The sequence below is a fragment of the Bubalus bubalis genome, chromosome 4 (assembly GCF_019923935.1).
Source record: "Bubalus bubalis isolate 160015118507 breed Murrah chromosome 4, NDDB_SH_1, whole genome shotgun sequence".
Lineage (NCBI taxonomy): Eukaryota > Metazoa > Chordata > Mammalia > Artiodactyla > Bovidae > Bubalus > Bubalus bubalis.
The window spans coordinates 128133160-128147127 of NC_059160.1; the positions used below are offsets into that span (position 1 = coordinate 128133160).

Genomic DNA, 13968 nt, shown 5'->3' on the forward strand with positions numbered 1-13968 from the left:
TCCCTTCCCTATGTCTGTGTCTATTCCTGTGTTGCAAATAGGTTCATTTGTACCATTTTTCTAGATTCCACACACATGCTTTAGTGTATGATACTTGTTTTTCTCTGATTTATTTCACTCTATATGACAGACATTAGGTCCATCCAGGTCTCTATTCTTGGTGGAAAGAGATACATGAGATACAGAACATGTACCCTGAGGAGTAGTGCTGAGTGTTTGCTAAAAGACAGAGAAGGGTGACTGGAGGCTGCAGTCTGAACAGGGCAGCCAGGACAGGCTTCTCCCAGAGGTGATGTGCAGCAGAAGTTTGTGTAAGGTACATGTGGCCGTGTCTATGTACATGTCAACCGTGCAATGTACATGTGAGCCGTGCCAGGGTCTAGAGTGAGAAAACTGCAGGCAGGGGCCAGCAGATGCAAATGCCCTGAGGTGCACCTGTGTGCAGCGAGTTGAGGATCAGCTGGAAGGCCAGAGGGCTGCAGCCAGTGAGTGAGGGGGCAGCTGCAAGAAATGGGGTTGGGACAGGTAGCCAAAGGCCATGAAAATAACTGATTTTTTTTCCCTCTGGGTGAAAGGGGAATCCATCAGAGGGCTTTGTGCTGGGGAAGAACAATCAAGGCTGCTTTGCAAGAGGCTTTTGAAAAGCATTTTTTACCATGGATGGACCTAAAGATTACCATCTCTAGTAAGTTAGTAAGCCAGAAAGAGAAAGACGAATACCATACGACATCACTCACATGTGGAATCTAAAATATGACACAAGTGAGCTTATCTATGAAACAGAAACACACCCAGACAGAGAGCAGACTTGTGGTCGCCAGGGCAGTGGGGTGTGAAGGGGCAGGAATGGGAGTTCGGGATTAGCAGATACAAACTATTGTGTAGAGAATGGATAAACAACAAGGCCCTACTGTATAGCATAGGGAACTACATTCAATATCCTGTGAGAAACCATAATGGAAAAGGGTGTGAAAAACCATGTATATATGTGTGTGTGTGTATAATGGAGTCACTTTGCTGTACAACAGAAATTAACACAACATTGTAAATCAACTATACTTCAATAAAATAAAATTTTAAAAAAAGAAGCATTTTTACTTTGCAGACTTTTTTTTGACCTTGGTCAAAAAGAAGAGTGGGTGTGGCCGTGTGTGGCATCTATGATGTGGAGATTGATGCAGGAAGAGAAAATAGGGCAGGCAGCAGAGACAGGGGAGTGGGGAAGGAAGACGAGAAGAAAGCAACATTTCTATCCAGAATTTTCAAGAAGGCTCTGCAACCAGCACTGAGGGGTGATGAGGATTTTCTGTTGGACTTTCATCTCCCAGGCCAATCTCCAAGGCCTGATGGACTACTCGCTGCTACTTCTCCCCTCCTTAGAGGACCCTGATGGCCCACCAGTGTCCTGGCAACCCTGTAGTCCACAGTCGGAAGCCTCCACCAGGCCTTAAGTTTGATTTCCTGGCAGAAGGTCAGGATCCCAGATAAAACAACAGCTTCTCAAAGTGTCCAACCTCTATCTAACAGACAAAAATTCCCTAGCTCACAAAACACATCTTTGAAGCTTTGAAAAGCTCTGGTTACTGCCTCCAGGCAGACATGAGGATCTTGAGTTGAGTTGCTGCCAAAAGATGAGTCATTTTGTGAATTTAGCAGGAATGGTGAGATCAAACCTGACAGATGCTCGCACATAAGATATAGTAAGCGCAGGTGATGCCCCCCACTAGGGGTCAGATTCCAAAGTGGTCTCTAGCAGGCATTCCGTTTCTGTTCCTACCCTTGAATCTCCTGGAGGGAGGGGAGGGGACTTAGGAATAAAGTGGTCTTATTTAGAGATGGACACCCAGGGTCACACAGAATGAAGAGGCCCTAGGTCCAGGGATCTAGTCCCAGTCCCTGGTCTGACCACACCCTGCTTGTTGCTCCAGGTCATGGAAGCAGAAATTGTCACTGAAGTGCCATCAGCCAACACTCACCGGGGTGTGAAGCAGTGTCTTGGCTTCCGACTTGGTCATGGTGCTTCCCTCCAGGGGAAGGCGCTCTATCTTCCCTGTCTGGGCGAAGAGTAGATGGGTCCCAGGAGGCAGGGGGATCACAGTGGTAGGGACCGGGGGTCCATAGTGAACTGGAGGAGCCACTGTACTCAGACCTGGGTGGCGGGAGATGGCATTGAGCAAGGCCCGAATGCAGCAGGAATGCACAAATACACGTGTGTGGGCACACGCACGGACTCATACACACGCACCCACACGCCTGGTCACGTCACCTTCTCGGCACCACAAACCGCACAATCACATGTGCCTCTTAATATCTGAGAGCACAAGGAACAGAAGGACCACAGCCAATCAAAGGGCATTTGTGATGAAGATGACACGGGGCTTGAGTATAATATTAAACGTCAAGTGGGAAAACTGGCTCAGCCTCTCCCTTAATGGAACTAACCTGGCTATGAGTGCCCTGCTCTGGATGCTGGGCATCCAGGCTGTAGCAGCGATCCAAAACAAAGAAACAGCAGAAACCCTGAAATCCTGGCCACAGGGAACTCACACCCCCATGGCAAGCTGCTGAGTATTTTCATGCCCAGTGGATTTGAAAGTCTAGGCAAGTCCATCAGAGTGGACTTGCCCCGCTCACCCCATCCCATGGGGGCAGGAGGGTCTCAGGCCCCACAAGCAGGAACACAGTCCTTCTGGACTTTCCAGGACAAAACGAGGGGGGAGGCTTATCCTCCCTTTGACGCAGCCTTGCCTCCCCGCTGAGCTGCATGCCCAGCAGAGCTCTGGTTCACCTGGCAGAACCTCCCAGGAGGGGACATGCACCCTGACTGAGGGTAAGGAACACACAGAGGGTGTCGGGGAACCTGGGTCCCCAACCTGGTCCTGCCACTCACCACGTGGACACATTATGGACCTCTGCAGTGAGAGGGCGGAACCAGGTCATGGCCAAGCTCATTTTCAGTTCTTTCCTCTGGTCCATCTTGCCTGTTATACCCACTCAGTGACATAAACCAATCTGGTGGATCTCTAAATCTCTAGAATCTAACCCTGAGGTGCAGGTCAACCCTCGCCACTTCTCACCTGGATTAACTGTAAATACTGCAGCAGCCCCCGGCTTCCCATGGCCATGGTCTCATTCCTTCCTCTCAGCTCTTCTAAAACTGAAACCTGGTCACAACAGCACCTGCTCAAAACCCTTCCTGGGCTCCCCTCCCCTGCTCTCAGGATCAAGCCAGATCCCTGCGCAGAGCCTCTGATGTCCTCACTTCCACTCTGCTCCCCCAGCATGGGACACAAACTCCTGATGGCTTCCTTCCTGCCCCTCAACCCGCTCCTGACACTGGAGCACAGATCTCCTCAACCCCACTTCCCCAGTGCAGGTGACTCTGGTCCTGTCAAAGCCTTAGGTCAGGCGGTATTGCCTGCAAAGCCTTCCCTGGCCAGCCCACGACCCCCCAAGTCAGGGACACTGTGGTCCTTGGTCTGCCTCTCTCTCAGGGTTCCTTTCCCTAGCCTGCCTCTGTTTCCCTGGCCCTGAGGTTCTAGGGCCCACACTGGGACCTTTCCCTCTGCAGATGCCCGCAAGACCATGGCATCTGACACACCAGGTTAATGCTGGCTGGATGGGATAATGAAGTTTGTGAGTGATCCCTTCTTAGCAGCCTCTTAGCAGCTCTGGGAAACTATCTGGTAGGGGATCAATTTATGATTATTGGCTATCTGGTGAATGGAGATGTCAAGAATGATTATATTCAATTTTGGTAATTTGTGACAATTAGCCTTTTCTACATCTGGGACTGAATTTTAGAGCTGAGAAACATCTTAGAGATTATTTTGCTCAAGTGAGATGTTAAAGCCAAGGACACCAAGACTCAGGCAAGTGTCTGTCCAGTGCCACACAGCCTGGCCCCAGTCCCAACTTGACACCTTCCTACCAGCACGGATTGTCGCAGAGCCAGCTGGCAGAAACCTTTGTGGCTGTTGGTTCCTGGCATCATTACAAATGGATCAAATACCTAAAGGTCCAGGCACAACCTTGCAGGAGGCTGGTGTGACATAAGAGTTCCATGCCTGAGTAACAGGGTGCTGAGGAGGGGCTCTGGTTGGTCTCTCCCATGCCTGCCATGTCCCAGCACAGAGCCACTGAAAGGCCAGGCTGCCCAGCACAGGGTTTACCCAGAGGAGCCCCAAGCACACACACACACTCTTTCTGCTATCAACTGCAATCTTATCCAGCAGGCCCTGCCCATCATTTGCACAAGACAGGTTTGCACCGAAAAGGAAAAGAAAAGGGTGAGAGGAGGGAGAGGGTGAGTGGGGAGAGAGATGGTGAAGAGGGCTGTGAGTTATAGGGAGATGGAAAAGGGGGCTGCAGAGGGGAGAGAGGAAGGGAGGGGACAGGCTTCGAGTCAGTGGAGCAGGTCAGGATTCAGGGCAGGCAGAAAGTGCCAGCTATGCCCCAGGCAAGGGTCCCCAACAATGCTTGCAGATGCCCGGACGTCCCGTCTCCGGCGCGGCTCTCCGACTTACACGGTGGCCTCATCCCAGACCTAGTCCTGGTCCCCTGCACCTCTCGGCCGTCGCGGTCCACACACCAGCAGTAGCCAGTGCCGCTGTGGCACTGGGTGGGCACGTACTGTCCGTGCTCATCACATTCGGGGACGAAGAGCCCAGGGGGCTGGGGCCGCGGAGAGTCCGCCGTCCCAAGGATGTGCTCCCGCTCATGCTGGCATCGGGTTTTCTCCACTACTGTTAGAGAGAGGGGCAAAAAGAGGGTCATCAGTTTAAGCCCCTGCACCCAACTTGGAACATGGGAAGCTGCCTGGTCATTGCCCCGTTTTATTTTATTAATTAAAAAAAATTTTTTGTTCACCTTTATTGAAGGATGTTGGCCTACAATATTCTATTAGTTTCAGGTACATGACAATGATTCAAAATTTTTATAGATTATACTCCTTTTAAACTTATAAAATACTGATTTTATTCTCTATGTTGTTGCTACTGTTGTTCAGTCGCTCAGTCGTGTCTGACTCTTTGTGACACCATGGACTGTAGCCGGACAGGGTCCTCTGTCCATGGCGTTTCCCAGGCAAGAATACTGGAGTGGGTTGCCATTTCCTCCTCCAGGGGATCTTCCTGACCCAGCAATCGAACTTGAGTATCCTTCTTGGCAGGCAGATTCTTTACCACTGAGCCACCTCGAAAGCCCTATATTCCCTACTACTACTACTACTAAGTCACTTCAGTCGTGTCCGACTCTCTGCGACCCCATAGATGGCAGCCCACCAGGCTCCCCCGTCCCTGGGATTCTCCAGGCAAGAACACTGGAGTGGGTTGCCATTTCCTTCTCCACTATATTCCCTATGTTATGCAATATATCCTTAGAGCTTATTTTAAAAATTTTTTTAATTTAATTTTTACTTTATATTGGAGTACAGTTGATTTACAATGTTGTATTAGTTTCAGGTATACAGCTAAGTGATTCCGTTACACATATACATATACGCACTCTTCTTCAGATTCTTTTCCCATATAGGTTATTACAGTGTATTGAGTGGAGTTCCTTGTGCTCTATGGTAGGCCCTTGTTGATTATCTTATATATAGAAGTGTCTATATGTTCATCCCAGATGTTTTATTAATTAAAAATTTTAAACATCATTATTAATTAGTGGACTTCACAGTCAAGAAGAGTATGTCTACATTTTCTTTTCCTTTCTAGGCCATTTTTTTTTTCAGTTTTGAAAAACGGAGGCAAACTTGACATAATATATAATCAACCGTTTTTCAATGAACGATTCAGGGGCATTTACTGCGGTCACAGTGCTGAGTGACACCACCTCCCTCTAGCAGCAGCACATTTTCCTTACCTCAAAAGGAAATCCCAGATCTATTAACTAGCTGTCTCCACTTCTTCCTTCCTCCCAGCCCCTGGCAACCACAAGTCTGCTTCTGTCTCTATGGATTTACCTATTTTGGTTTGTTCTCATAAATGGAATCTTACAGTGTGTGACCTTCTGTGTCCAGCTGCTTTCACTCAGCAGGCTGTCTTCAAGGTTCATCCACACTGTGGCCATGTGACAGTACTTCATTCTCTATTCATAGCTGAATAATATTCTACTGCATGTCTACACCACATTTTGTTTACTATTCATCACTTTACGGACAGCACTGACATTTGTTTTAAGAAACTTTAAATTTTTCTTAAATGTGTTCTTTTTGTCATCACCAGCTTCTTGATTACCCACACGGAGTCCAGGTCAAAGATATGGGTGACCATAGGGCACATTTACCAGCATATGTGTGTTTCCTTTTAATTATGGGCTAGTGTTAGGCATGAAATATGGCCTTTCAACTATGCAACTCATATCCCGAGGCTGGGAAATACCATTCCATCTGTGTGGAATTGCTGATGAGATGCTATATTCTATAATAAACAATTCTCAAGTATGCACCACCCCCATCACTTCACAGCATAGAAGGGGAAAAAGTGGAAGCAGTGATAGATTTTATTTTGGGGAGCTCCAAAATCACTGTGGGTGGTGACTGCAGCCATGAAATTAAAAGATGCCTGCTCCTTGGAAGGAAAGCTATGACAAACCCAGACAGCATATTAAAAAGCAGAGACATCACTTTGCCAATAAAGATCCATATAGTCAAAGCTGTAGTTTTTCCAGTAGTCATGTATGAATATGAGAGTTGGACCATAAAGAAGGCTGAGTGCCAAAGAACTGATGCTTTTGAACTGTGGTGTTGGAGAAGACTCTTGAGAATCCCCTGGACAGCAAGGAGATCAAACCAGTCAATCCTAAAGGAAATCAACCCTGAACATTCATTGGAAGAACTGATGCTGAGCTGAAGCTCCAATAATTTGGCCACCTGATATGAAGAGCCAGTTCATTGGAAAAGACCCTGATGCTGGGAAAGACTGAAGGCAAAAGGAGATGGGGGCACCAGAGAATGAGATGGTTGCATGGCATCACTGACTCAATGGACATGAATTTTAGCAAACTCCAAGAGATAGTGAAGGACAGAGGAGCCTGGTGTGCTGCAGTCCATGGGGTCACAAAGAGTCAGACATGACTAAGCAACTGAACACCACCAACAAAAGCCACTTCCACACTGACTAGAGCTTAGCCACGATAGCATCAGACAGACGCAGACAGGTCAGCGTCGCCATGGCCTGTGCAGCATCCTCCATGTAGAGATACCCAGGCACAGCCAAGAGCCACACTTCAGCCAAACCGAACCATGGCAGCTGCCCTTCTTTTGCAGGCCTTTCCATTCCCCCATTCATCCATTTATTGTGTGACTCCCCCTCCTCCTCCTCAGTGAATCCTTTAAGAATCAGCTCAGGCATGTGCTCCCTCCAGGAAGGCTTCTCAGGCCCTCCAAGAGTTCCCAGGGTGCTCTGGGTTATCATCACTCTGATGCTGAGACTCAGAGGGTGCTCCCTGTCTGTCTCCCTGAGCAGATTTTAGGCTCTGAGAAGACAGTGAGTGACTGCATCCCCTTAGCCTTGACTTGGGAAGCACTTCCTGGGCTGGAGTCGGGATGCACATGGGAATAACTCCCATGTTCTGCCCTCAAGGAGCTCATAGTCTGGAGGGAAGGGAACAAGCAAACACAGAGTGACAATCCAGTGAGTCATTGCTTGACAGGAGGGCCTATGACACAAAAGATACACAAGACATCCTTTCCTTTTTTTTCTTGGCTGCACCACATGGCTTGCAGAATCTTAGTTCCCCAACCAGGGATCAAACCCGAGTCCTTGGCAGTGAGACTATGCAGTCCTAGCCATTGGACCATCAGGGAATTCCCAAAATATCCTCTCTGTAGGGCTTGGAGAGCAAAGGTGTGGTGGAGTCCTTTTTTATTTTAATCTTTATTGGAAGACTGTGGTTATACAATCCAGGGCAGGGCTCTACTGACTTTTTCTGCTAAGGAGCAGAGAGTAAATATTTGGGTTTTGTGGCCCATATGATCTCTGTCACAATTCAATTCTATGGATGTGGCATGAAAGAATCCAAGTTTAATACATAAATGAATGTGTGTTTCAATAAAACTTTATTAACAGACACAAATGGTGGGCCACATTTGGCCTGGGGGGGATGTAGATTTCAACCCTGGCTCTAGGACATTGCTAGTTACATTAGGGAGAAACCTCATATAAATACTCATGTATTAATATATTACCATGTTAATACCATATATATAGTAATAATAGAACAGATAATAATATATTACATATTACATAGAATTTTACATCTGAAAAATGTTTTGTTCCTCAGTTCCACCACTTCTGCTCTTGTCAGCAATGCCGGTCAACCAGTGATGTCAGGAGTAACTAATCCCCTGGTATTATATGAGACAAGAGTGGAATGTGCTGAGACAATGTGCACGGCTGGAATTTTAAGCCCTGCACTCCATGTTCATCTGTGACTGTATCCTCACCAGGCCTTCGCAGCGCCATTCGGGGTGTGCTGCCAGTGAGTGTTTCAAGTGCCTTTGTCTGCACTGCCAGTTCTCACGTCAGCCTGCTGGATGTGGCCGCCCCCTTGATTAGAAGCAGTAAGCCCGCCAGAAAAGTGTGTGTTGAGCCTGGCAAGGGGCAACTGGGTCTGCTCGTTTGTTCCAAAGGCTAATAGAAAAACCAAAAACAAGGTCCTACTGTACAGCATAGCGAGCTACATTCAATATTCTGTGATAAATCAGAATGGTAAAGAATATAAAAAAAAAGAATGTCCATATGTGTGAAACTGAGCCACCTCACTGTACAGCAGAGATTAGCACAACACTGTAAATCAACTGTTTTTGTTCAGTCCCTCAGTCGTGTCCAGCTCTTTGTGACCCCATGGACTGCAGCACACCAGGCTTCCCTATCCTTCAGTATACCTCAGTTAAAGAAAAACAAACAAAAAGTATTTGATGTAGGAATAACCAAACAAAGATACAAAATAAGCCATCCGGTTGATAATAAAAATGTTGGTCCCGCTCACTCTTAGGGGTAGGGCTTGCTTACGTCCTCAGTATCTTACGTTTGTACAGGGCTTTAGTTTCTGTACCAGCTGTCTCTGTTCACACAGGGTTCACTTAATTCTCAATATAATCCTGTGCAACAGGCAACTATGGCTTTTACGTCAAATGAGAGAACTGAAGTTTGGATCGGCTCCCCCAGGCCACAGCACTAGCAAATGCTTTAGCTCAAGCTAGAATCCAGGTCTCTGGATCCCCAGCCCAGCCCCGGGCCCTCTGCACACACATGCCCCGTGCTCAGGACGGCCTGTCCGTGGTCTCTCTCTCTCTCTCTCTCTCTCTCTCTCACACACACACACACACATTAGCTTAACACACTCACCGAAATTATCTATGGCCCACAAACTTGTTTTCCTTCTGTCAGCATCTATATTTGGTGTTGCCTTTCCAGTCAGAAAACACGCCTGGTGTTCTGTATACTGTCAACAAAACCAAACTTTTAAGGGAATGGGGGTACCTCTCTTTTCTGTGGCTGACAGGACTGTGTGAGCCAATACACGAAATCTCCAGTGATCTAGAATTTCCAGTGGAACTGTGACGTGCTCTATCTTGAACTTACATAACAGTGGGGGGAGACCTCAATGGTGCCACAGGAAACAGAACTTCAAGTGTGTTTATGGAGGCTGTGCTTATGCTATCACTGTGTTCCTGGGAATGGCTTCTCAGCCTGGCCCACAGCGGCCCCTCCAGGCCCGCATCGGGAGGGTCCCACTATGGGTGGGGCAGGTTTGGGATGGTAAAGACACATACCCCGTCCTGGCTGCTGGTTGATAAAATGACAACTGAGGCAAGATTCTCCTTAGTCTTTACTCATCTACTCTCTTTACTCATCTTTATTCTTTCCTCTCTTTACTCATCTCTTTATTTGCTTGAGGGAGGAAGCGTTTGGGATATACTAATCTGGGGAACAGCAGGGAGTCTGGGGTGACTTTTCTCAAACTGAGGACAAAGAGAATGGCAGGAGGTCCTTCAATAGATGAAGGATAAAAAAAGGGATGTCAGAGGGAACTACAGATAGAAAAACAAGCTATGCTCCTAAATCCTAGACGCACAGAAACTGTGAGGTAATATACATGTACTATTTTAAGCTGCTAACTCTGGGGGATAATTTGTTTCAGAGACATAGATAACTAATATGGCAGTTTTCAAACTTCCTGACCATGATCCATAGAAATGCATTCCACTCTGCAATTCAGGACATATACACATACACACATTTACACATAAACACATGTGCACACAACTCAGTCATGCACTAGACAAGGATATACAACTATCATTTCATGAGACAAGACTTATTCCTACTGCACATACTCTGCATACTCTATTTTCTTGATTATTGGTTTCTATTTCATTCCATTCTGTTCAAATGAAAATGGTAATAACAGCCCACTAAGCTGATTTCACAATCCACACACGCATTTTGGGCAAAGCGTGCAGAAGGACAGCAGAGAACAAGTCATCATTTTTTTCTGTTTTGCTTATCGTTGGTTGATTCTGCAATAGCCATGACCTTAACTGACTAACCTCTAAAGCTAGTTTTTTATTTAAAAATCAATCCCCTCTGTATAGAGTAGGTGTCAAAAAATGCTGAATGTCTAATCCCTACACTTCATTACATTTGGCAATAGGAGTTTGAATGATACTATACTTAATTTTTTTGTCAATATTTCATTAGGTATTCATTTGTCAATATTTCATTAGGTAGTCTTATAAAATTTTAAAAAACACGATGAAAACCTCAGTGTTCCTATTCCAACTGGAAATACATTAGAAATACAAATGCAGCAAGGCTCCCTAACCCGTTTCCTCTCCTATCATAGAAGTTACCTTTATCCTGAGGTTTTGGTTTCTCATTCTCATGTGTGCAGTTTATCATTTTATTGCATATGTATATACATATGCAGGTTTCTTTTCATATAGACTTTATTTTATATAAATATAAGCACACTGCCTATATTCTTTTGTGACTATTTTTTTAATAGGTAAGAAGTAAATTCATCGAGAGAGAGAGACACAGAGTGTGGGCCATCTCAAAAAGTGAGAGCTTTCTATGACTACATTTTTTGCCCAATAGACTGTTGAGATTTATTCATTAACTCTAGTTCATTCATTTAATTAATTAATTTTGGGGGCCACACTGTATGGCTTGCGGGATCCTAGTTCCCTGAGCAGGGACTGAACCCAGGTCCATGGCAGTCAAAGTGCACAGTCCTAACCCCTGGACCACTAGGGAATTCCCTTTAGTTCACTCATTTCAACTACTGCTATATATTATTTCATGGTATGAATTGTACCCAAACTCATTTGTCCATTTCTCCTGTTGGTAGTCTCTTAGATTTCTTTTCTCTTATCAATAATACTTGATGGAGACATGTATATTTCTAAAGTACATTCTCTCTCGAGCATATAAATAGATGATGAATTTCTTAAGAAAACAGGATTAAATACCAAAATAATCCTAGCAAAGAACTCTGATTGGTTTTATCCCGCTTTTGTATCCCAGGCTACAGGTCTGGATTTGTTTCTGTGTAGTCAACAGAGCCAAGGGGGGCAAGGAGTTGGGTTAAAAAAGCAAAAATAAAAAAATGAAACATCTGCTTCCTTTTGAACTGGAAAGATGTGAAGGAAGCCTAAGGAAATAATGACTTAGTCATTTTTAATAGTTGCTGGAATGTCTTAATTAATTTCAGGCACAAAAGGTTGATGCTGCCTGGGTTCATCTAGGCTGGGGGTTGGTAAATTTTTTCCGTCAAGGGCCACGTAGGAAATATTTCAGGCTTTGCGGGCCTCGAAGGCTCTGCCGCAACTACTGACCTCTGCCTTTATGGAATGAAAGCAGTTGTACACTATTCCTAAACTAAAGAGCCTGCGTGTTCCAATAAAACTTTATTTTCAAAACACAGGCAGTGGGCCAGATTTGACCTGTGAGTCATAGTTTACGGACCTCTGTCCTAACCAGAAGAAAACAATTTAGACCAGCAATATGTCGTATTATGCATCAAAATTTAAACTTAATTTAATATTTTTCTCATTTTAGATCCTCAACTATTCAAAAAACCAGTCACACCAGTCCTGCTGAGAGTATGAATAAATAAATACTTGTATATACCACAGTAGGAATGGAAACTAATGTAGTCACTTATTTCCTTGATAACTATAAAGAACCACGAGCCCTACCATGGACCACGTAATTCTGCTGGACACTGGAAACAGGAAAATAAAATGCACAGGCACCTATGCTCAAAGCACTCAAGGCTAGTGGAGGAGACAGATATTGAAACAGTTCTTAATCACTCAAAAAAGTGGTTATATGGAAAGTTCCATGTATTTCTTATTGAAACATTGATAAATATACTTGACCAACAACAGTAGCAACAATTCAAGTAAATACCAGCACAACTGGTTAACTCCAGTCAGAGGCGTCAAATGCATCCTTAATCTCATGACAGGTTACCACGTGATTTGGGGAACTGAATGCAGGTTAGAGTCCATTGGGCAGAGTTTAGTCTTAGTTTGAGTCTTAGTTCTGGCACTTACGACCTCTGGGATCTTGACTGTGCTTTTATTTCTTTATGTTTTAGCGTCCTTTATATAAATAGAAATAGTAATACTACTTGCTTTAAAGAGATGATTAGGAACATTACATGAAACGGGAGATAAAGTACCCAGCACACAGTAGGCGCCATACAAAAGGCAGCCAATGATATGTATTCATTCAAAAGTGTTTGCTGAGATCCAGGATCATTCCAGGTACAAACTAGGGCCATCATTGTCCTATGGTCTAACGAGATTATCACAGAAGTCTCAGCTCAGTAGGCAACTCTAGAAGCTCCACAGTCCAGGTATAATAGGTAATACAGACAATTCTGAAGAGTCCTCAGTCTGCCTCTTCCCATAACTGGTGGGCCTTCACCTTCCTCACCCCCACCCCAGCTCTGCTCCCCATGACTCTTCAGAACCTGCAATGGTTAATTCTAGGTGTCAACTCGATTGGGCCACAGAATGCCCAGATATTTGGTCAAACATTATTCTGGGTGGTTTCTGTGAGGGTGTTTTTGCCTGAGACTAACCTTTCACTCCATAAAATAGGTAAAGCAGAGAGCCCTCCCTTACGTGGGTGGGCCTCATCCAATCAGTTGAAGGCCAGAATTGAACACAAATGTGGACCTGTCCTCAAGTAAAAAAGAATTCTCCCTTCTTGATGACCTATGAATGGAGCATGAGCTTTTTGTTGTCTTTGGACTTGAACAGAAACACTGGCTATTCCTGGGTCTCCAGCCTGCTGACTACAGTCCTTGCAACTAACGGACCTCTATAACTGTGTGTGGGTCAATTCCTTCTAATAAATCTCTTTATATGTAAATAAATACATTTCTCTCTCTCTCTTTCTCTACACACACTCACACACACGTTCATTAGATCTACTTCTCTGGAGAACCCTGAATAATACAGATCCGTTCTTGCTCCTCTGATCTAGGTGTGGTACCCTTGGAATTGTGCAGTACACAACTGTACTGCTCAATACCACAGCTGTGCTCTGATCACCCCCCTCAGCTCTCCACATGCCTCCCACATACCCACCTTGTCTTCTCTCTCAGAGCTCCATACTCATGGATACAGACAGCAATGACCTATCTACTCCAAACACCCCAACACCTCACCTCCAGGCACACAATGGAAGCCGTCTCCTTGGTAACCAGATTTGCAGCGGCACGTGAAGGACCCTGGCGTGTTGTAGCAGAAAGCATCAGGGTGGCATCGGCTTGGCTGGCATTCATCCACATCTGCAAGACAGCCACCAAGCCCAGGGAGAGTGAGATTTCTTCCAGAATTCCTAGTTTACACAATAATATAAGCCACTCGCTCTCCATTTTTAGGGACCCAATTTCTGATCTGGGAACCACAATTTAAGAACTCACTAAACATTAATTATA

The 13968-nt window shown here is 45.3% G+C and overlaps 1 protein-coding gene across 2 annotated transcripts in view; it reads right to left on the bottom strand.

Moving 5' to 3' along the window:
- Nucleotides 1–13968, bottom strand: part of NID1 (nidogen 1) — a 100644-nt gene that overhangs the window by 16068 nt on the left and 70608 nt on the right. The window contains exons 12-14 of one of the 2 annotated variants that reach the window (XM_006075499.4): nt 13696–13818; nt 4527–4742; nt 1977–2149 (exon numbers count right to left, since the gene is read on the bottom strand). In XM_006075499.4, coding sequence (XP_006075561.2) covers nt 1977–2149; nt 4527–4742; nt 13696–13818 — 512 coding nt within the window. Of the gene's footprint in view, nt 1–1976; nt 2150–4526; nt 4746–13695; nt 13819–13968 lie in introns of both variants that reach the window. The other variant, XM_006075498.4, reaches the window with a different exon arrangement.